At 42.4% G+C, this 23,553-nt stretch overlaps 1 protein-coding gene across 1 annotated transcript in view; it reads left to right on the forward strand.

The window, feature by feature from the left end:
- The window catches only part of LOC129819295 (junctional adhesion molecule 3B-like), a 53,105-nt gene extending 29,670 nt beyond the window's left edge, over window positions 1-23,435 (forward strand). The window contains exons 2-9 of the mRNA XM_055875752.1: window positions 19,266-19,334; window positions 19,507-19,620; window positions 19,840-19,992; window positions 20,774-20,976; window positions 21,645-21,744; window positions 21,896-22,019; window positions 22,244-22,298; window positions 22,391-23,435. Coding sequence (XP_055731727.1) covers window positions 19,266-19,334; window positions 19,507-19,620; window positions 19,840-19,992; window positions 20,774-20,976; window positions 21,645-21,744; window positions 21,896-22,019; window positions 22,244-22,298; window positions 22,391-22,426 — 854 coding nt within the window. The 3' untranslated portion in view covers window positions 22,427-23,435. The remainder of the gene's footprint in view (window positions 1-19,265; window positions 19,335-19,506; window positions 19,621-19,839; window positions 19,993-20,773; window positions 20,977-21,644; window positions 21,745-21,895; window positions 22,020-22,243; window positions 22,299-22,390) is intronic.
- Window positions 23,436-23,553: the final 118 nt, after the last annotated feature.

The raw sequence follows: 23,553 nt of genomic DNA on the forward strand, positions 1-23,553 counted from the left end.
CTAGCTAAATAGGACAGATTAACGTTAGCTAGAAAGTGCAAGCTAACTAGCTAAATTGCCATACATGTTCAATGCTTTTGACCTGTCCCAAAATTAATGTCATTGGTTCAGAGTTTGTTTTGATATTTTAACCTGCGTGTTGTGATCGCGTCTGGTGTAGGGAGGCAAAATACATTTATGCACAATAAATCGCACGCAGCCGGTTTGGGTTCCGTGTAAGCGGTAGTAATATAAACAGTATGCTTGCCATTTAATACAACACAGGGAATAGACTACAGTGCTTTCGGAAAGTATTCAGACCCCTTTACTGTTTCCACATTTTCTTACGTTACAGCCTTATTCTAAAATGTATTATATAGATTTTTTTCCCCTCATCAATCTACACACAATACCCCATAACGACAAAGCAAAAACAGGTTTTTAGAAATGTTTCCAAATGTATATAAAGAAAAACTTATATCACATGTTTTAAATGTTTCCTTATTAATTACAAATAAAAAACAGATATCACATTTCTTGGGTATGACTCTACAAGCATGGCACACCTGTATTTTGGGGAGTTTCTCCAATTCTTTCTCTGCAGATCCTCTCAAGCTCAGTCAGGTTGGATGGGGAGCATCACTGCACGGCTATATGTCAAGTCTATCCAGAGATGTTCGATCGGGTTCAAGTCCGGGCACTAGCGCAGCCACTCAAGGACATTCAGAGACTTGTCCCGAATGTAACGGCGTTCCTCCTCCTCTTCATACGAAGAGTAGTGATTCGACCAACGTGCAGCGGGTTGTGCATACATAATGATTTATTAACACAAAGACGAAACATGAAAACAAACACTAGGATGGATTACAAAATAACAAACCGACCTAAACAGACTTAAACTTAAGAACTACATGTAACACGAAGAACGCACGGACAGGGAAAACAGACTACACAAAAACCGAACAAGCATACCGAAACAGTCCCGTGTGGCGCAACATACACAGACACGGAAGACAACCACCCACAACGAACACTGTGAAACAACCTACCTTAATATGACTCTCAATTAGAGGAAACGCCAAACACCTGCCTCTAATTGAGAGCCATACCAGGCAACGCTTAAACCAACATAGAAACAGAAAACATAGACTACCCACCCAAATTCACGCCCTGACCAATTAAACACATACCAAAACAACAGAAAACAGGTCAGGAACGTGACACCGAAGCAACTCCAATGTTGTCTTAGCTGTGTGCTTAGGTACGTTGTCGTGTTGGAAGGTGAACCATCGTCCCAGTCTGAGCTCCTGAGTGCTCTGAAGCAGGTTTTCGTCAAGGATCTCTCTGTACTTTGCTCCGTTCATCTTTCCCTCGATCCTGACTAGTCTCCCAATCCCTGCCGCTGAAAAACATCCCCACAGCATGATGCTGCCACCACCATGCTTCACCGTAGGGATGGGGCCAGGTTTCCTCTAGACGTGACGCTTGGCATTCAGGTTTCATCAGACCAGAGAATCTTGTTTCTCATGTTCTGAGTGTCTTTATACGTGCCTTTTGGCAAATTCAAAGAGGGCTGTCGTGCCTTTTACTGAGGTGTGGCATCCGTCTGGCCACTCTACCATAAAGGCCTGAATGGTGGATCACTGCAGAGATCATTGTCATTCTGGAAGGTTCTCCCATCTCCACAGAGGAACTCTGGAGCTCTGTCAGAGTGACCATCGGGTTCTTGGTCACCTTCCTGACCAAGGCTCTTCTCCCCCGCTTGGTTGGGTGGCCAGCTCTATGAAGAGTCTTGGTGGTTCCAAACTTCTTCCATTTAAGAATGATGGAGGCCACTTTGTTCTTGAGGACCTTCAATGTTGCAGACATTTTTTGGTACCCTTCCCCAGATCTGTTCCTCGACACAATCCTGTCGTTGAGCTCTACGGACAACTCCATTGCCCTCGTGGCTTGTTTTTTTTTCCTGAAATGCACTGCCAACTGTGAGACCTTTATATAGACAGCTGTGTGCCTTTCCAAATCATGTCCAATCAATTGAATTTACCACAGGTGGACTCCAATCAAGTTGTAGAAACATCTCAAGGATGATCAATGGAAACAGGATGCACCTGAGCTCAATTTCGAGTCTCATAGCAAAGGGTTTGAATACTTTGTAAAGGTCTGTTTTCACTTTGTCGTGTGTGTGTGTGTAGATTTTATTTAATCCATTTTAGAATGAGGCTGTAACGTAACAAAATGTGGAAAAAGTCAAGGGGTCTGAATAATTTACGAATGCACTGTAGGTAGCACACAGTATGACATTTCTCTCTGTAGCTCAGCGGAATAGTTTATGGAGAAAAGTAAGGATAAATGCTGGTAATTGTGAGTAGGACTGATGTCTGACTGTAAAGTCTGTACAGAGGGGTCTGTTTGGTGCAGATAAGTGAGATGCAACATACTGTGAATCAAGTGCCTGTTTCTTTACGTCTAGGCAATATTGAGTGTTGAGATCTGATATCATATTAAGTCAAGAGGAATAAAGAGTGCATTAAATTATCACAACATGATTACATTCTTAACAACCTTGAATTTAACATAAATATTTCATATCTTTATAGGAGTTAATGCAGCAATGTTTCTGTTATATTACTTTACACATTTGTAAATCTGGTCAGGCATATTTTGTTCCAGAGAGATCTCTGAACCTCTTATTTCAGTTAGGCCTGTAGGCCGGGGGATGCAAGTTTTAGTTATGCTTTTCTACTGGGTAAAGCTGGAATGCCATTATTCCTGGCACACAATAGCCATCAACAATTGTTCAGTTGAATTTATCATTCACTCACTCCTACTGCCTAAAACGGTGTCACAAAACAATGGTCTCAATTGGCATGCACGAGGGCCTGGACCATGTGAACCACCAGCACCAAACAAGAGCACTATTTTAATCCAGGAACAAGATTTTATCATGCATAGACGCTGCACATGACTCGATGAATGAGGGTGGCAATATTCTCCTCAAAGACCATTCAGAAATTATTTAGTTAATAATTCAATTGAATAGCACATTTTAGAGCACTTGACATCCTGTATTCTAATGTTAAGCGAGTGCAGATCACAACTGGTATGGCTGCGCGACCAAAGGTGAAGAGTGAAGTTTTGTGGACCAGCCCTGTCAGTTAGTAACTACTCAGCTGGAGGACAAAGTGATAGCGGCCAGATGAAAACGCCGATGCAAAGTGACAGGTTCCCAGGCATTCGGTGACACCGTCGCCCCCTAACCCCTCCACTCTCTCATTGGTTCTAGTCAGGCCTACTCTTTGACCTGCGTAGATCAAGAGGACCCCTCCCTGCCGTAAAAGCACAGGGGGCTGCCCTGAAGCGGGGCTTATCGCAGCCACACATGCAAATGCAGAATAAATGAATGCGCAAAGAGCCCTTCCGGGTAAAACTGAACTCTGCCAGAGTCGACCTGGAGAAGATGGAATGTAAATGAGCATACCACTGATTACCAACCACAACTTCTGAGACCATTATACACACACACACACAGTGTACACCGTTTCTTCTCAGCAGTAGGTATCTTACTGGATATAGCATGTTATACAACGGGTGGGTCTAATCCTGGATGCTGATTGGTTAAAACTGCATTCCAGCCGGTGTCTATTCCACAAGTTACCACCGGCTAAATCTATGACGTTGAAATGTCTATTTATTCTGTTCCATTTCACTGGCACTGCGCAATCCACTGTCTCATCAGCCCAGCCAGGCACTTTATAAACTTGATCTCCACTATAAAAAGCATTGAGACATTATCTCCCATTTCTTTTACACTAGCATTACACAGTGGAGACTTGGATAAACTTCGCTGTCTGTCTCTCCGCCATTTGCAACATTGTTTCAATATTGAAATTCGATATCCAGCTGTCCCATAGTAATAAACATGTCAGGAGTCCGGACAAAACAGACAGGCAGGCAGCTTTTCTCAGACAGTCGAAATCATGAATCAGCTGGCATCATTTTTTTGGATATATACAGGTAAAAACGAAATGAAATGCAGCTAGTTTGCTGTCTTTCCAGCTTTAGTTTTAAGCGTGTTGTTGGCTAGTTCCTCTAAACAACAGTGTTCTGACAAGAGAGTACATTTTCTATGCCAGGCGAATTTGTGCATCATTAGCTCATTATGGATACATCCGAATAAATGTCACTAAAAACAGCTTAAACAAACACAAAATGCAGCTACTTACTACTGTTTTTCTGGCTGCACAGTTTGATGTGACTAAGTTAGCCGTAGTTGGCTAGCTAGCAAGCAAAGGATAAGAATGTTGCCAGCCAGTATGTCAATGGAACATTTAGAAAGAACGACTGGGCTTCGAGGGCATTATCATTCACTCCTACTGCCCAAAATACAGAACAAAAAGACTTAATGACTGGGTGATAGAACGAACGACCAGCCGGCTTAGGTAGCAAACTTAGATTTGTGTCAGGACTATAATGGGGCGGCAGGTAGCCTAGTGGTTAGCGCAATCGAATCCCCAAGCTGACAAAGTAAAAATCTGTCGTTCTGCCCCTGAACAAGGCAGTTAACCCACTGTTCCTAGGCCGTCATTGAAAATAAGAATTTGTTCTTAACTGACTTGCCTAGTTAAATAAAGATAAAATAAATAAATATCTTGTCGAAGGATTAAATAGTATGAATAAATTCATCAAAATTGTGTTTTTAATGGAAATATGTTTAACCCCTTGTATGGCACGGTTTGCAACAACACCCATGACAATATATCCTCCAAACTCTGACTTCTTGGGCATTATCACTTAAATATTGCATATACAATTGAAGTTTGCTGCTTTCTTGCACTGTTACAACGCTCAGCCCTCCTCTCCCATATCAAGCCTGGTGACATTTGCTCGGCAGCTGAAGGACTCCGAGATATTTTCTTTGAGAGGCTTGCGTTATCTTTGCTTGAACTGCACTATATTTAGTCGCAATGGAATGAGGGAAGACCACAAAGCCCATGTACATTTCCGAACTCGGAATTTGATTGCCTGTATGTATTACCATTAGATATTGAATCCTTTTATGACAAGAGTTAACATTCCTCCAGTGACTGTTTCAATCATCATATAGATGCAACCAATGTGACGTCATTCCCTGATCTGGTATCCACTATCAACCCCAGCCTCCTGGATACAAAAGTACTTTCCCTGATCTGGTATCCACTATCAACCCCAGCCTCCTGGATACAAAAGTACTTTCCCTGATCTGGTATCCACTATCAACCCCAGCCTCCTGGATACAAAAGTACTTTCCCTGATCTGGTATCCACTATCAACCCCAGCATCCTGGATACAAAAGTACTTTCCCTGATCTGGTATCAACTATCAACCCCAGCCTCCTGGATACAAAAGTACTTTCCCTGATCTGGTATCCACTATCAACCCCAGCCTCCTGGATACAAAAGTACTTTCCCTGATCTGGTATCCACTATCAACCCCAGCATCCTGGATACAAAAGTACTTTCCCTGATCTGGTATCCACTATCAACCCCAGCATCCTGGATACAAAAGGACTTTCCCTGATCTGGTATCCACTATCAACCCCAGCATCCTGGATACAAAAGTACTTTCCCTGATCTGGTATCCACTATCAACCCCAGCATCCTGGATACAAAAGAACTTTCCCTGATCTGGTATCCACTATCAACCCCAGCCTCCTGGATACAAAAGTACTTTCCCTGATCTGGTATCCACTATCAACCCCAGCCTCCTGGATACAAAAGGACTTTCCCTGATCTGGTATCCACTATCAACCCCAGCATCCTGGATACAAAAGTACTTTCCCTGATCTGGTATCCACTATCAACCCCAGCCTCCTGGATACAAAAGGACTTTCCCTGATCTGGTATCCACTAGCAACCCCAGCCTCCTGGATACAAAATGACTTTCCGCCGGTGCCGTATTTAGCCTGTTCAGTTATTACTCAGTACTAAAAAGAGAGAGGAAAACAGCAATGGCAAGGCAAGTCTAGCGACAACCTGTGATTCGGGGAAATGAGGCACAAAGATGATGTGTGACTCTTAGCGTACTATCACAACATATTGTGCAATCACAGCATAGCAATAGTGGTCAGATGTTAAAGTTGCCTAGGGTTAATTACACTGAACAAATTAGGCCCTAATCTATGGATTTCACATGACTGGCATCTGTTGGTCACAGATTTTCTTTTAAAGGTAGGGGCGTGGATCAGAAAACGACTCAGTATCTGGTGTGACCACCATTTACCTCATGCAGCATGGCACATCAGCTGCATCAGCTGCATCAGCTGCCATTATCAGGCTGAAACATGAGGTGATGGGATGAATGACACGACAATGGGCATAAGGATCTCGTCACGTTATCTCTGTGCATTCAAATTGCCATCGATAAAATGCAATTGTGTTAGTTGTCCGTAGCTTATGCCTGCCCATAACATAACCCCACCTAGATCATGGGGCACTCTGTTCACAACGTTGACATCAGCAAACCACTTGCCCACACAACGCCATACACGCTGTCTGTCATCTGCCCGGTACAGCTGAAACCGCTATTCATCCGTGAAGAGCACACTTCTCCAGCGTGCCAGTGGCCATTGAAGGTGAGCATTTGCCCACTGAAAACGATTACGATGCCGAACTGCAGTCAGGTCAAAATCCTGGTGAGGGCGACGAGCAAGCAGATGACCTTCCCTGAGACAGTTTCTGACAGTTTGTGCAGAAATTCTTTGGTTGTGCAAACACAGTTTCATCAGCTGTCCGGGTGACTGGTCTCAGACGATCCCGCAGGTGAAGAAGCCAGATCTGGAGGTCCTGGACTGGCGTGGTTACATGTGGTCTGCGGTCGTGAGGCTGGTTGGACGTACTGCCAAATTCTCTAAAACGATGTTGGCGGCTTATGGTAAAGAAATGCATATTCAATTCTCTGGCAATAGCTCTGGTGGACATTCCTGCAGTCAGCATGCCAGTTGCACGTTCCCTCAACTTGAGACATCTGTGGCATTTAGTTGTGGGACAGAACGGCACCTTTTAGAGTAGCCTTTTATTGTCCCCAGCACAAGGTGTGTAATGATCATGCTGTTTAATCAGCTTCTTGATATGCCACACCTGTCAGGTGGATGATTATCTTGACAAAGGATATATGCTCATTAACAGGGATGTAAACACATTTGTGTATATAATTGGAGAGAAATAAGCTTTTGGAAAATTTCTGGTATCTTTTATTTTAGCTCACAAAACATGGGACCAACACTTTACATGTTGCGTTTATATTTTTGTTCATTGTATTTCATTGCCGCCTACGCGCAGATGCTTATATTGCTCCTCGGGTTTCATCTGAGCCAGCAGACAAACCTTTCATTTCAGAATATCTTGTCAGAGCTCAAGCTTGGAAGATGAACAGATGGATCCAGTGTTTGATTGAAACCAGAGGTTATTTGTATCATCCAATAAGAACAGAAGTGGCACTTTACGAAAGCAAATGGTGGGCGATTTTGCTTATTGTCCAAGAAACTAGATGAAAATTCAACTAAATACCTCTGGTAATGGTCTTAGTCGGCCCACGGTGGTAATCTTCACTTCTTATATAAAGAGGCTTCAGTGTGCCCTCGCCACTATGTATCCCCACAACAATGTTAAACTGTGTTGGACCTGAAGCATAAAAATAGGGGTGAGAGGGGATAACAAAGTTGACTGGTCAAGTCAGCTGTCAAGAGTGACCTCCACTGAGGAACTGGAGGTCACTGACACTGCTGGATGACCTCAGCTGTGACAACAACCTGCGGTCACTCGGCCTGCAAGCTTTGCCCAAAAAAACGGTCCCTGCTATTGTTGTTGTTAGGGTTGTTATTTTCACTGAAGACTTGAGGTCAGTTTGTCACATTTCTACTAAGGACTTACCACCAGTGTTTTCCCCAAAAGGCTCAGACTTTTCTGTTTCCATCTATGTTTCCATCTTATGGGCCATTGCTCCGGCGGACCTGGTCTAACCTGTGGCCAAGCCCAGGCCACTGGTACTTTTCAGCTGGGATTTACATAATTGGCTAACTGTGAACATGGGTTAACAACACCTTCCATGGTTAACACTTTCTCACAAAGAACTGTCTTGATGATGCGGTGGTTTTTGAATCTGCTCTTCACAAGTCCTCAGTGTCAGCCCTAGCTATATGGAAACACAGTTCCCAAAAAATAACACTGCATTAACATAAGCACTGGTGCTGTAATGGAAAACCCCCATTTAGCCACTTTCCCCCAGCTCATAAAAAAGGTGGGCCACCACCAGCAGGGTTGGGTAGGTTACTTTCTAAATGTAATCTGTTAGTTACTAGTTGCTGTCCAAAACTGTATTTTTTTCTTTATTTTTTCTTTAACCTTTTATTTAACTAGGCAAGTCAGTTAAGAACAAATTCTTTACAATGACGGCCTAGGAACAGTGGGTTAACTGCCTTGTTCAGGGGCAGAACGACAGATGTTTACCTTGTGTAGTAATCAGTAAGTAACATAACTTTTGGATTACCCAAACTCAGTAATGTAATTTGATTACTTTCCCCACAAGAGGCAGGAAAGAACACAAATGATCCATCAAACGCATTTGACTTGTGGTCAGATTCCCTCAGGTGAAACAATCTTAAACTTGCACCTTTTTTCAATGCTTAATTTAAAGTCATTGAGAAAACAGAAATGTGTCATAATGTCTTTTTTCACAAACATTCTTTATGAATTTAAAAGTATTCAAAGTATCTGTTATCTGATTACAATGCTTTTTTTCTGGGAACAGATGAAATGTACAGTTGTTTTGTAATCAGATTACATGTAAGAGATTAACTGTATTCAGTTGCTCCCCAACCCTGACAACCAGAGCTCCTGGTTACTGGTGGGGGAAGGGAAAGAGGTCCAGGAATTTGCATGCTTTGGTATAGAAACTGTGGAAACTGGAACATGCTTTGTTTTGGGGTCAGTGCTAATCCTTTCTTAGAAAGGAGTTTATTCTATATGGAATATAAATGTCAATTCATGAATTCATTAGTCTGGCTGAGTCCAGACACAGTGTATATATTTGCAGCTAAGCTAAGTGGGAATTGGCATCTCCTAGGGGTAAAACAAATCAGATCTGTATTTTTGAGAGATAGCAAAGCATGCCACTGAGATTATATTTTTATTTTAGTTCTGTTGAACACTATCCTGTCTAACAGTATTGTGAACGCATTTGGTTTTAGTGGGTACAAGTAACTCAAAAACACAATGTGGTTTAGCCTGCACATTTCATGAAGAGCATAGAAACATATTCTATTCTAATTTACAATGAAAGGGACTCAAATGACACGATACATTATTTACCATTCATTTCTATTGGGCACAAAATAATCTGAAACACAAGCTAAACAAACAGCAAATGCATCCAACAAATTTGGAGATTCCCCAGCTTGATGTAGTCATTGCGTGCTATGAATATGGGACCAAATACTTAATTTTTTACTACTTTAATACACATATAAGTGAATTGTGTTCTAATACCTTTGGTCCCCTAAAATGGGGGGACTATGACCAACTCAGTGGCCTTGTGGTTAGTGACCACCCTGAGATTGGAAGGTTGTGATTTCGATCCGGCCGAATCATACCAAAGACTGTAAAAATGGGATCCGATGTAAACCAGATGCATCTCTGGGACCCGATGCGTCTCTGCTTGACACGCAGCATTATGTAGATAGATTGGGGGTCCTGTCTAGGGGGTGTACTTGTACTTCAAGCTGCCTCACACTACAGAAACCGGAGATAGGCTCCTGCTCCTATGAGCCATTCCAGCTCGCACACGCCAAGGCTTGTGCAAGGCTACTTACTTCTGTACAAAAAGTGGTTCAACGATTCAACCGATATGGATGAAAATAACCCCTGTAAATTTCTCACTCATTATTATTCACGATTCTTTCAGCATTATCCATAATCAGTCTACACTTCAACCTCATAGCCATTGTATCATTTCAAATCCAAAGTGCTGGAGTACAGAGCCAAAACAACAAAAAATTGTCACTGTGCCAATACTTTTGTAGTTCACTGTATGTGGTGACAAAAACTGTAACCTAGTTTTGCTTGCAAAGATAAATATTTACTATCTTTGTAGGCATTCCAAGTGTTCACACAGCCTCCCTCGGCTACAAGTTAAACTCTCTGCAGGCCAAGACACTGTGGAGGTACAGAAGTGCAGTTACCCGAGTGGCTGAATTGGAGAATGTGTGACCTTTTCCACACCTTGGCCAACGGGCAGCCATGCTGAACTTTTAAAAGCAGTAGAGGGAGAAGAGAGCTTAATTCTTGAGGAGTGTTGTACTGGACAGTATTTCTTAGCACTGGGGTAGAGCCTAGTTTAACACAATGCACATATGGAGTGGAAGTTGCAGAGCACAGAAACACATCCCATCGCTAACTAAGGAGGATAATGAATTGCTCTGTGGGTACCACTTGCTCAGCGAACGCACAGCCTCCTCCTCCTGGGGGAACTGAATCAATGGAGCAGTTTAAAAATAACGAGGAATATTATCCGCTTTACGTGCTGTTGAATGTTCACTGAGGAGATGTGTCAAATTGCTAATCACGTGTTTGTGTGCCTTACACAAAAAAAGTATTTGAAGACAGCAACTAGAAGATACTTTGCAAACTAGGTACTTTAATGTCTGTGGTTTTCAAAGGGGCATGGGAGTATCTTGCTGAGGTGCTAGGCAGCGTTGTCACTTGGGGATTTAACTGGGAAGCTTAATTGGAACCCTCCATTTATAACTTCACACTCCTCTATAACTTTGTTTTACTACCATAAGGGGAATTATTTGTGCAATTCCCAATAGAAAAACACCATAGAAAGCTAGGATCCAATTCACATCCTTTCTCTAGTCTTCAGTTCAATCACCATCGCTCCATGTCATCTGCATGTATAATTCGAAATTAAGCTAAGGGATGGCTTTTTTCTCCAGTTGCTCTGCTATTGTTTTATTCAGCACTGCTAAGCCTGGGATTTTATCAGGGCATTACACTAAGATTACCAAGAAGAACCAGCCTTCCCTCTTGAGGAGGGCAAGGGATATAAAAAAAAGGAAGTAAATTGCCAGATCGCACACAGCTGTGCCCTGCCAGGAAGACGGGAAAGAGAGAAGGAAAGACAGGGTAATATAGGTCACAGAGCACCTTTATGGTTTGAGGGCTTAAACTACACACACAAAGGCACACACACTGCAAAGATCTGTCCGTCCACTGTATATGAACCCAGTGGGAAACACTAGAGCAGCCTCTCAGGCGCAGGTGTCAGGGGCTGCGTCATGGCACTGGGAAGAGTCTCTCCCAGAGCAAGGCGGAGAGAGAATAGACAGGAAGACAGAGGCGTCATAGGGCAGGATGTGGCAGACAGGGGCAGAGAGACGGGAGATACCTGTCCCACAGCGCACAATCATCACTTCCTCATTGCCGCCTAGACTCCGAATGCTTTACTGGCCACTGCCGCCGATCCGCTAACGCCCCCATCAGGAAAGCTCCATCTGTTGCTGTGCAAACGCTAAGGAGGATGTCATTGTTAAGAGGATGTATGTTCAAGCAAGGGCCCGGCCTGCTGGATCCGTTCTATCTCTTGTATTGTTCAGCTAGCCCCGCCTGCCAAACCAGGGAAATGATTAGGAATTCAGACTTCCTGCCTGCAGACTGGTAAGTTACACACAAAATAGTCTAAACGTCGGGACTCGTCGGGGACAGTATATTTTCACAGTATTATTTAGTATGTTGTTTTAAAAGCTGCCTTCTGCACTCCCAAAGAGTGTGTTGTGGCTTTAATATTATGCTCTGGATGTAGATGGGAATTCAATGTTATTCCTTTTGACTGGGGTTTTTGTACGTTTTTTCCTGGGCAGTTGTTTCTAGGCCAGACCTCACAACCTTTTATCGGAGTTTCAAGCTAACTTAAGCACCAAATATGCACTAATACTGTCTTATTTACAGCCTTAGCTAGCCTTTTAGCCAGTAAAAACAAAAATAAAGCTGTTTGGTGAAATCAAAAACAAAATACTATTGTGCTTAGTAATATATTTAGGCAAGCTGATATGGGTTTATTGTCTTAAAGATGGAAGCAAAATAGTGGATGCAAAATAGCCCCATAACTTCAAAGATTCACCACTACTTGAAAGGAAGGACTATGAGTAATCCTTTAGTGTAAGCCTTTGAAACTTTAATGTTCCCCTCATTGCTAATGTTAATGGCTATGCATCTTTAATAACAGCATTTTGGGCTTTGTCTCTTGAGATGTGATCCATTTCATACAGTTCTAGTTCAGACAAACAACAAAAGTTAGGCCATGAGAGGAAAAAGTTCTTCAGTTTGCCTTTTAAAAAACCCACAAGCATTAGAAGTGACAAGGCGTAAAAGCAGTATAAAATACAGTATTTTGTTAATACTGTAACAATGCTTGACTGAAAAGCTAATTTACTATGGTTTCTAAACTGAAACATCAAATTGTTTTGTCAAAGCCTGAAACATTCACATATTCCTCTATTCCAGAATATCAAGGGACAAGAAGACATGCCCTTGGTCATGAAAATAGAGCTCTTTGGCCATGCACACCAGTGGTGGGTTTAGCGTCGAAAGAAGGATGCATATCCAAAAAGGAACCTCATACCTACTGTAAAATATAGAAGGGGAAAGGGGATACCTAGTCAGTTGCACAACTGAATGATTTCAAACAAAATATATCTTCCATATTTAACCCAACCCCTCTGAATCTCTGAAGGGGGGCTGCCTTAATCTACATCCACGTCATAGTCACCCAGGGAGCAGTTGTTGTGGGGGTCAACTGTCTTATGGGGGTCAACTGCTCTAGGGCAGAACGGAAGGTTTTTCCCACTTGCCAGCTCGGTGATTTGAACAAGCAGCTAACCGCTAGGCTACCTTTCCATCGCTCCCACTCCTGAACTTTAGCAATGGATCGAAATTTACATAATGGTTACCTGGATGAAAACGAAGGAGGGACATGCTTTTTCAATTTCAGTCAAGGGAAGGGTTTAGTATGTTTTAAACCTAGTCCAGGGGAGGGTCATGTCATTTGTCATTGATTCCATTTCTGTGTTTTAGAATTAGTTGCTTATTAAGTTTCAAGCTTTAATGTCACATGCACAGTAAAATGTGTTTCTTGCAAACTCAAAACCCAACAGTGCAATAATGAATAACAATGTATAACTAGACAAAAACACGAGAAATAAGATTAAGACATATGAAATACTTTATTGTGTATTTAAGTAAGTAAGCATACTATATACAGGAAATATTTAAAAAGTCAGGTCCAATACCGTATTTACATGTGCAGGGATACTGGAGTGATGGTGATAGATATGTACAGGGGTAAGAAGACTAGGCAACAATATAGAAGAGAAACAGAGTACCAGCAGCTTGTATGTGAGTGGGTGTATGTGTGTGTAGAGTCAGTATAAACGTATGTACATATTATGTGTGAGTGAGAAAATGATGGAGTGAGTGTGTGTGTGTGTGTTGGAGTGACAGTGTGTGTGTGTGGGTGGGGGGGGGGGGGGGGGGTACCTCTTGCCATGCTGCAGCAGAAATAATAGTCTATGGCTTGGATGGTTGGTTTCTTTGACAATTTTCTGGGCCTTCTTTTCACACTTCCTGATATAGAGGTCCTGGATGGCAGGGAGCTCGGCCCCAGGGATGTTATGGGCTGTCCGCACAACCCTCTGTAGCGCCATGTGATGGAGGGCGGAGCTATTTCCATACCAAGCAGTGATGCAGCCAGTCAATGTGCATCTATAGAACCTTTTGAGGATTTGAGGGCCCATGCCAATTTCTTTCAACCTCCCGAGGGGGAAGAGGAACTGTCGCACCTTCACGACTGTGCGTGTGTGTTTGGACCATTTTAAAAGTCTTCAGTGATTTGAACACAGAGGAACTTGAAGCTGTCTACCTGCTCCACTGCTGCCCCACCCACAATCAGCTCCTTGGTCTTGCTGACGTTGAGGGATAGGTTGTTGCTCCGGCACCATACTGCCAGGTCATTGACCTCCCTGTAGGCTCACTTGTCGTCGCCGGTGATCAGGCCTATCACCGTCGTTTCATCAGTGAACTTGACAATGAAGTCGTGCGTGGCCACACAATTGTGGGTGAAGGGGACTGGGCACACACCCCTGTGGGGCCCCTGTGTTAAGGGTCAGCGTGGCGGAGGTGACGTTGCCTACCCGCACCTTCTGGCGTCTGCCTGGCAGGAAGTCCAGTATCCAGTTGCAGAGGGAGGTGTTCAGACCCAGAGTCCTAAGCTTGGTGATGAGCTTGGAGGGGACAATGGTGTAGTCAATGAACAGCATTCTCACATAGGTATTGCTCGTATCTAAGTGTGTGAGGGCAGTGTGGAAAGCAATTGAGATTGCATCATTTATGGCTCTGTTGGGGCAGTATGCAAATTGGAGTGGGTCTAGGGTGGCTGGGATGGTGGTGTTATTATGTTCCATAACCAGCCTTTCAAAGAACTTCATTATTACAGAACTGAGAACTACAGGGCGGTAGTCATTGTGGCATGAAGCTTTAGAGTTCTTAGGAACAGGAATGATTGTGGTCATCTTAAAACATGTGGAGATTACAGACTGGGACCAGGAGAGGTTAAAAATTACCGTGAATATGCCTGCCAGCTATTCTGCGCATGCTCTGAGAACGCTCCCTGGAATACCGTCGGGGTCACCGGCCTTGCGGGTGTTGACCTGATTTAAAGACTCTTCTCACGTCGGTCTCAGAGATGGCAAGATCACCCAATCCTTTGGGTCGTTGACAGCCCTCACACCTGGCTTGATAGTTGTTGTCAAAGCATGCATACAATGCATTGAGTTCATCTGGTAGAGAGGCATCGTTAGGCAGATCATGGTTGGGTATTCCTTGGTAATCCGTAATGGACTGTAGCCCCTGCCACGTGGCTATATTAGGCCATATATCGATGTGTGAGTTTGTCTGGTAGAGAGGCATCGTTGGGCAGATCACGGTTGGGTTTCTTTGTAATCCGTAATGGACTGTAGCCCCTGCCACATTCGGCTATATATTGATGTGTGCCTGATGCCTCCCCTCATCTCTGATTCTCCACTGTGCACCTATAGGCTATTTAGTGTGTTCTCAATCAAATGATCCATAGCCTATAGTTTACGAAGTCCATGCTCGGAAAAGCACAGAGCAAAGTTATATTTCTAACATAAATGCTGTGACGGTGTAAATACAAGTAGGCTGCATTTAACACTGCAATGGATATTCCAACCCTGTGCCTCGACCTGCTCTGATCTTGCTGATAAAAAAAGAAATGTGTGTCCTGTCTAACCAACGGCTGTGCTGTGGAGGACTAGGGTGGCAGTTCAGGAGGAGAGTCAAAGGCTTCTTACAATTTTTATTGTTGTTGATTAGGTCTAGTCCAAAAAAAAAAATCACTATCTTGCGCAGGGACTAGCCTATGTTCTGTTCAGTTTGAGAAAGAGAGCACGAAGATGAGGACTGGAGGTGAACTTTGATAGCTTACTACTTTAATTGATTTTATTCAACAACAATTTTTTTCTTGCTCAGGATGTATTCATCAGAGTTATTGACCTCACAATAAGCCAGATCCGAGTAGCCTAGCCTGCATTGTGGTGCTGAAACTTGAAGCAGCAGCAAAATCAATCGGAAATGGACAACTCATGGTGTTGAATGTAGGCAAATTGGAGTAGGCATAATTCTTTTAAACCATCTTCATTTTAATTAGACTTTACTAACAGCAAGAGGGCTTTGTGTTGGAGCCTATTTATTTCTATTTAAAAAAATAAGAGGTAGGTCTACCTCTTGACAGCTTCTATATCCATAGATTTGTAGGTCAATGCTACACTCACCTTGCACTCTTTAAATAGCCTACCTCTGTGTCAGTGATGGGCTGTTAAGTTAAAACCAAGACTTGAATTGAGGGGGTATGAGAGGGTATGCCATATTAAATAAAATGGCAAAAAGCACAGGCCTACCCCTTGTTAGCTAAACATTTTGAAGAAAATAAAATGGATCCGATTATATAAACTGATCTATAACAGTGCTTTTTGGTCGGCGATGCTTTACGCTAGAAACAAGTTGTAAAATACTGGGAAAGATGTGACTCCGATGGATATGGGGTTTTCATTGTTTCATTTTCTTTGACATTCAGAGGCTGAGCTACAATCTTTAACCGAGGAGACAAAAAATAGACTTTGCTTGAGAAGTAATCTAATTCTGTCACTATCAATTGATTAAGCTATTCACTTTCGGTACAATATAATGTTTTTGTTTAAACCCAGACAGCTTTTCGGTAAACACTTGTGACCTTTTTTTGTTAGGTTAAGCCACACAAGAAGAGTAGCCAGCAGTTAAAGCTTACATTCTTTTTGCGTTGGTCGGCCTAGGGTGGAAAGGTAGGCCTAACTTTTTAAAGTACCATGCTCAGATAAAAATGTTTACAAACAGGGACAGGTTCATTGCAAACAAGACACACTGATTTGGCATTGCAGAAATATGATAAGATAAACACATAGGCCTATTGCTCTGTCCATCCTTAGCCTGCACTTTCAGTAATTTGTGTGGTATTAAAAAATATTCTCCCAATATGTAAAATGAAGTACAATTGCGTTAAATGGTTCTAAAAGGCCATTTTTTTCTCTGACCTGCAAATACGATGATAGATTCATGCAATGTTTTTACCATAAAGGCGATCTTTCCACCCCTACTCTTGTCCACAGTGGTATGACAACCTACAACCTTCTGGCCCGTGCTATCAAAATTCCTGTATTGCCATGTAATGCTGACAGGACGAAGAACAGTTTCTAAAACTGCATATCTAAGGCTCTGTCTGGTCTGTCCAAGTAGTGAGGGTAAACGGATCACTCCCTTACTACATCTCATGAATTGTTTAATCTTATATTGATGTACGAGGGCGGATAATCACCTTTTTCAAAACGCGGGACAATGTATAGCATGGTGTTTAAACTGACGACATAAGGTAAACAAGCTGTGATCTAGTAATGATCTCAGAGACATTAGGTAAGCAGCTTACCCTGTCTGCTTTAGAAGGCATCCCCAGACAGCTCCCTCAACCATGCATGCATTGGATAGTGCATTGGATAGCAGGGAACTGGTATGATACCAAAGCAAGCTGACCTTGACTTAGTAGGAAGTGGGTGAGTGTCACAGAAAATACACCTACTTTAATGCCTGGGTGTGAGTAGAATTTCCTGGGGAATGGTCTACCAAAGGATCCGTGACCTTACACTTTCAGAAAGACTTGTCTCTTCAGGTCACCGACTCTCCTTACTGTGTGAAAGAACCGTGTGGTGCTTTGCTAATTCACTGTGTCAGCAGAGGCCTGGTGAACTCTAAAACAGTAAAAGGCTCTAAATGTGCTCCTGTCTTTTTAATGGATTGGGGGGCTTAGGCCTCTAGCAGCTACTTGAGCCTAAGCTTTAGTCTCAGGGAGACTATTCATGCGTGTATGACTGGGTTGGGATGCATGTGTGGGAGCATGGCCTTTCTGTAACGTGTTCCTCCTCCTCTTCATCCGAAGAGGAGGAGCATGGATTGAACCAAGGCGCAGCGTTTTGAAATGACATAATTTGAATTAAACAAGACGAGAAAAACACGAAACGAAACCACTTGAAATAATTAACAAAACAACAAAACGAATGTAGACAAACCTGAACATACGAACTTACATAAAACACGAAGAACGCACAACAGGAAAAATGACTACATAAAACAAAGAACGCACGAAACAGTCCCGTATGGTGCAACAAACACTAACACAGGAGACAACCACCCACAACGAACACTGTGAAACAACCTACCTTAATATGACTCTCAATTAGAGGAAAACGCCAAACACCTGCCTCTAATTGAGAGCCATACCAGGCAACCCTTAAACCAACATAGAAACAGAAAACATAGACTGCAGCACAAAAACTCAGGTCCTGACCAACTAACACATACAAAAAACTAACAGAAATAGGTCAGGAACGTGACACTTTCTGTGTGATTCTGTAGTGCACACTGCAAAAAGTGAAATCTAATCAAGCCTAAATATCTTATATTGAGTGATAATTCATTTATTAAAATGTGTTTTTTTTTTCATACCAAGCTAAATTATCTACTAACATTGGCAGATAATTGTGCTTATTTTAACCTAAAAAAGGCCAGCAACAAACCAGTGTCTCTACGTTTGGTAAAAAACAATAATGTTAAAAAGTTCTATCATCATAAGTTAAAACATTTAAAAAACGGATTTTCAAACACTATGAGATTCACGGTGATGTGGGGAGCAAGAAAATACCCTCCCTCTGGCTAGAAACTTGTTGCAGGTTTTGAAAATCATTTAAAAGAAACTTTTAATCCCACCCTGTGATGTCACAGAGAAGCATTTTTTAGACTCTTTTTATCTTTTTAACCACAGATCATAGAAACACGGCGTTTTCACATATGTAGACAGTGGTTTGGTGCTGGAAATAATGAATATGAGGTTGAAAAGTGATGGAGTTCCAAGTAATTTATCTTATTTAAAGATAAGGCGATTTAAGGTAAAATATCTTGAAATACATGTAAGATAAATGACTTGCAACTCCATCACTTTTCAACCTCATATTCATTATTTCCAGCACCAAACCAGTGTCTACAGATGTGAAAACGGTGTGTATTTTTTTCGTTAAAATAAGTGAAATTATCTGCCATTGATGTTAGATAATTAAGTTTGGTCAGAAGAAAACACATTTAAGATTGCTTAGATTTTACTTTTTACAGTACATCCCTCTGTCACAGACCAAAGCGGCGTGTTTCCAGTGCACTCATGGCCCATTACTGCTACATGGGCACGTGTGTCAGGCGCAGAGAGAGAGAGAAAGAAAGAGAGGGGTCGGGCAGGCGGCTAGGCTGCCACTGCACAATTACCCACCGTGCGCAGAAACTGAGCTCGCCTTGCATATGCCCGCATTGGTTCGCCCCGCCAGACTAAAAATGGAAGGTAACAGATCCAGGTCATGGTACGCTGGAAAGAATGAGGAATGCATCTGGGTGGGGTGGTAGACTGGGAGCAAGGGGATGGAGTGGTTTGATGTTAATTGAGTTTCTGGAATTTTGGATGAACTGACTGGGTAGAAACATCCCTAATGCAGGCATAACAGCCAGCTGACATACCACAGCCCTGCAAACAGCCACCAATGGACATTGCACGTGTGTGTAATAGCAAAGTTTGGCAGTAAGGCTCATGTTGCTTCCTTTCCTGTTTTGCAGGCTACTTCAACGTATTGGCAGTAATACTGAAAACAACGAATGATGCGCCATGGGCCAACGAATTTGAATGTAAGAGCCAATAGAAATGTCGTAATGTATACACCAACATGACAATCAGTTACAGACATTTCCTGCTTGATCTTGACATGACACTAAGGAACCAGATCTAGATAACATCTATCCTTTGCTTCTTCCTTTAAAAAAAATCTTAAATCTAATTCCCTCTTGTCTCCTCTGGCAGCTATCGAATTGTCCTGTTTGATAGAGTCCATCTCCACAAAAAGCCCTAGAATCGAATGGAAGAAAATTAAGGATGGAGAGCCCAGTTATGTCTACTTTGAGAAGAAAATCTCAGGTAACGCAGACTCAATGGAGTGCTTTGTCGTAATGGCATCTTCACTAATTTCTCCAACCTCAATATCAAAGTGAAAAACCCCCCCAAAAATGTTCAAATCCTCTTACAGACACAAACAACTTGGACTAATAAGGGAATGACATTCTGTTTTATACTCATCATCAATTATGCCTGTATTAAATCAATGGCAACTTAAAGCATGTATTTTTACTCCTGCAGGAGATTTGGAGGGCAGAGCAAGGATCAGAGAGCCTGCGACATTGGTGATAACCAACGCCACAAGATCAGACTCAGCCAGTTATCGTTGCGAGGTCAGCGACCAGACTGACTTTAGATCCTTTGATGAGATTTTGATCAACCTCGTCATAAGAGGTAGGTCTATCATCCCACCCAGCCGCATTTCTTCACATCTGCTCAACACATCACCAGCTTTTTTGCACCAGAAGCACATCATTAGTTGTATTACTACAGTAAACTGTGGTATAATATTGAAACCAGAACAAATTCAAGACTATACACCCACACGAAGATGCATCACCTTGTGGCTGACTGAAATGACATGTTTAGGGAAGGAAGCATTGCCGCTATCTCTGTGAAATTACATGTTTGCCATCAGTCATTTGCGTTGCAATTCTTTAATGCATCTCATTTCACTGCGAAAATGTTTGCCGTTAGTCTTAAACCTTGAAGCTTTGAAAGTTGCTATGAAACATAACATACAAAACACAACAGAACACAATGACCCTAAAACAGCCATATCAGTTTACAGGAACTCGTTTTTCCTCTGTTTTACTAAAACGGAGCTGCATTAGTGGTTACAACTATCGATGCTGTAAGCTGAAACCGTGTTTTAGGTCACGCCAACTTTTTGGCACACGTACTGTATGAGGATGCTTTTTGACTGGCCCGTCCCTGCCCCAAAGGCGTGTTCTGGGCTATATGGGGAAACCTCTGAAACTGCATCCCCGCTAAATCGTAGTGCTAAAGATGGAAAGTGTTGGCAGGGTTTGGCACGGGACAAAACACATGCCCACCCTCCGAGATCATTCATTGGCCTAGTAACTATAATTCTGTGTGTATCATGGGCTATGCTGTTTTTGACACAATCGGATGCTGAATGTTGCCATTGCTAAATGTGTGATTGTGTCCACAGTGAAGCCAGTGGTGCCGAAATGTGCCGTCCCCAAATCGGTGCCTGTAGGGACGGCGGCAGAGCTGCGATGCGTGGAGGATCAGGGTTTCCCCAAGTCTCAGTACCAATGGTTCCGCAACAAGGAGGAAATCCCAGATGACCCCAAGACCAGCCCTAAGTTCATCAACTCCTCCTACACGCTCAACGCCGAAACAGGCACCCTGGTGAGTGTGTGTTTGTGTGCAGTGACTGGGAGGGAAGGGGCCACTGTAGTGCAGGGCGAGGCTGCGGGGGTGGTGGCCAAGCCCCCAGCGGTAGGGGCAGATATTTTGGGGTGACAGTTGATGGTGTGATGGGGCTTGAGCCATTAGGGGTATCTGCTGTCCTCATTGGCACATTCCTGAACTCCCTCTCCCCTGCTCAGCCAGATAGTCAGTGGCTCGGCCCCTTCACTCCACTCAACCTTTACACTGGCTTCTAAAGGTTGGCCTGGCTATCACTGACATACTTTACTTCCAGGGTGTCACAACCCTACTACTGTTCATATTGGCCGCTTGTCTTTGAAGACCACCAGCACATGCTTCCAAATCTGCTTTTCATATCCAACTGAGAGCCAACTAATTAGTAACAGGACTAGAATTAGAGGACAAGGCCGTCATTAACGTGGGTTAAAATCCGATGGGAGACAGCATACAACGAGAACTGAAGGGATATCTGAACAGTAAAGTAACTCATTTTGGGGACAGTTCCACCCCCAATGTAATTCAAATTGAACCTCGTTATAAGCCTGCACTTTCCCACACTTTCCTGCACTTTCCCACACACCCCAGAATGAAAGAACTCTGGTTATACGGAGTGTAATTGAGACTTGCTGTTGGTTTTTCCTCTGCAGAAATTCAGTGCTGTCAGAATGAACGACTCAGCAGAGTACTTCTGCCGAGCAAAGAACGACGCGGGTCACTCAGAGTGTGGACCGCAGACGATGGAAATCTGTAAGTCTGTCTGACAGCTGACAAATTTGTACACAAGACACATGTTGTTTGTTGAAGCATGTCATTCCAGTCGTCCGGTATTCAATTCATAAAGAGCCAGTTGAAGGGATCTCAACATCAATTCTTCATTCTTCCTGTTGTTTTTCCCCAGATGATATCAATATTGCCAGGATCATCCTGGGAGTGCTGGTGGTGGTGCTATTGTGCATAACAGTGGGCCTCTGCTTTGCGTACAAGCGTGGTTACTTCGCCAGCCAGAAACAGACTGGAAACAAGTGAGTGAAACTTCCTATTGAGCGGCAATAGGGATGGGTCATGGCTCATTGAGGTTTAATATTTTCCAATTTAGACTTTATGAACAGGCTTGACTTCACAACTTGACCTGGTTAACTTACGGCCCAAGGTTTTATAACATGCATGGAACAATTCTTTCTAGAAATGGTGTTGTTTTTGCAACAGCATAAATGCCTTCTGATCATGTCTCCATTGTGTTTCACAGTTACAAAGCACCAGCCAAAGGAGAAGGAGTGGACTACGTCAGAACCGAGGACGAGGTGCGTAAAGAAAAACTACGTTTTTTAAAACTCAAAGTTCAACTAGGCAGCCCTTTAAACTTTAGCTTACTTGCTCTTCCTTTTTATTCCAGGGTGACTTCCGACACAAATCTTCGTTTGTCATCTGAAGAGGAAGACGAAGGGCATGGAAGTGAAAGGTGTGGTACTTTGGACTGAACTCATTAAGTGTGTGAGATGACCAGTGAGCTGCCACAGTACGTGCCTTGAGCTCTCAGCATGTCTGAAATGATTCAAGTTTGCCAAAGGTAATAAGTTTTCACATCTATATAGAACTGTTAACCATCGTTACAGATACAGACAAGTTTTGAAACCAACTTGTTGACCGTTTATCACCAATCAACTTATTTTGCTAAATTATGGGGTTAAGTTACAGTTATTGCATGTTTTAAAAGGTTTTTAACATCATGTGCTGGAAAAAAAACATTTATGTAAGATCTTCTGCCAGGAGGAGAAAAGTATTTAGCTAAGTTCTGAAGTAAATCTAACATAACACATTTCTACTGTAAACATTTGCTTCAAAAACCTTTGTCATTTAGAACTTTTTTTTTCTACCAGCAAAATGTCAGACTATTTTTGATGGAATATATTTTGAAATGCCTATAGATAAAGGTTTACTTTTTTAAATATTTGTAAAATACTGTTTTTTTTATTTGGTTTTGGGAAAAATATAAGTTTCAACCACTCAGTATTCAGCTGTAAACAATCACCTTTCCTGATCTAAAATCTAATTACAAAACCTAGCTGTTATTTACAAGCCCTTTCTTTAAAACCTACAATTTAGTTGTAAATACACAGTGAAAGATGTATTCCAATACATGTTCTGTGGTTGGGGCTAGCTAAGCCAAATACTAACTGGCAATCACATTTCCTCCAATCCAAAGATCATGAGGTTCCATCTATCCAGTGTTGAAAATGTTCCTTTAATTTCTCCAATGCTGGAGGTTGGCATTGAAGTCATGTAAAGGTTCAAGCTTTTCAAGTGTTCACATGTTTAATTTATTGATTACATTTTCTGAACCAGACTCATGTAACACCCATCTCAGGCCAGGTACAAATCCTCTGAGAATTCTTAAACCGTATGTCTATGAATAATAAAACTCACTTCTAATATTCTGACATGTGCGGTGGATTTTAATTTACAAAAATAAACACAGAAAATATTAGATAGGACATCGAATGTGTTCAGTATGGACAGAAGAGAACATGAAAAAGACATAAACATAAACAACTATTG

Source organism: Salvelinus fontinalis, chromosome 2 (genome assembly GCF_029448725.1).
Source record: "Salvelinus fontinalis isolate EN_2023a chromosome 2, ASM2944872v1, whole genome shotgun sequence".
Taxonomy (NCBI): domain Eukaryota; kingdom Metazoa; phylum Chordata; class Actinopteri; order Salmoniformes; family Salmonidae; genus Salvelinus; species Salvelinus fontinalis.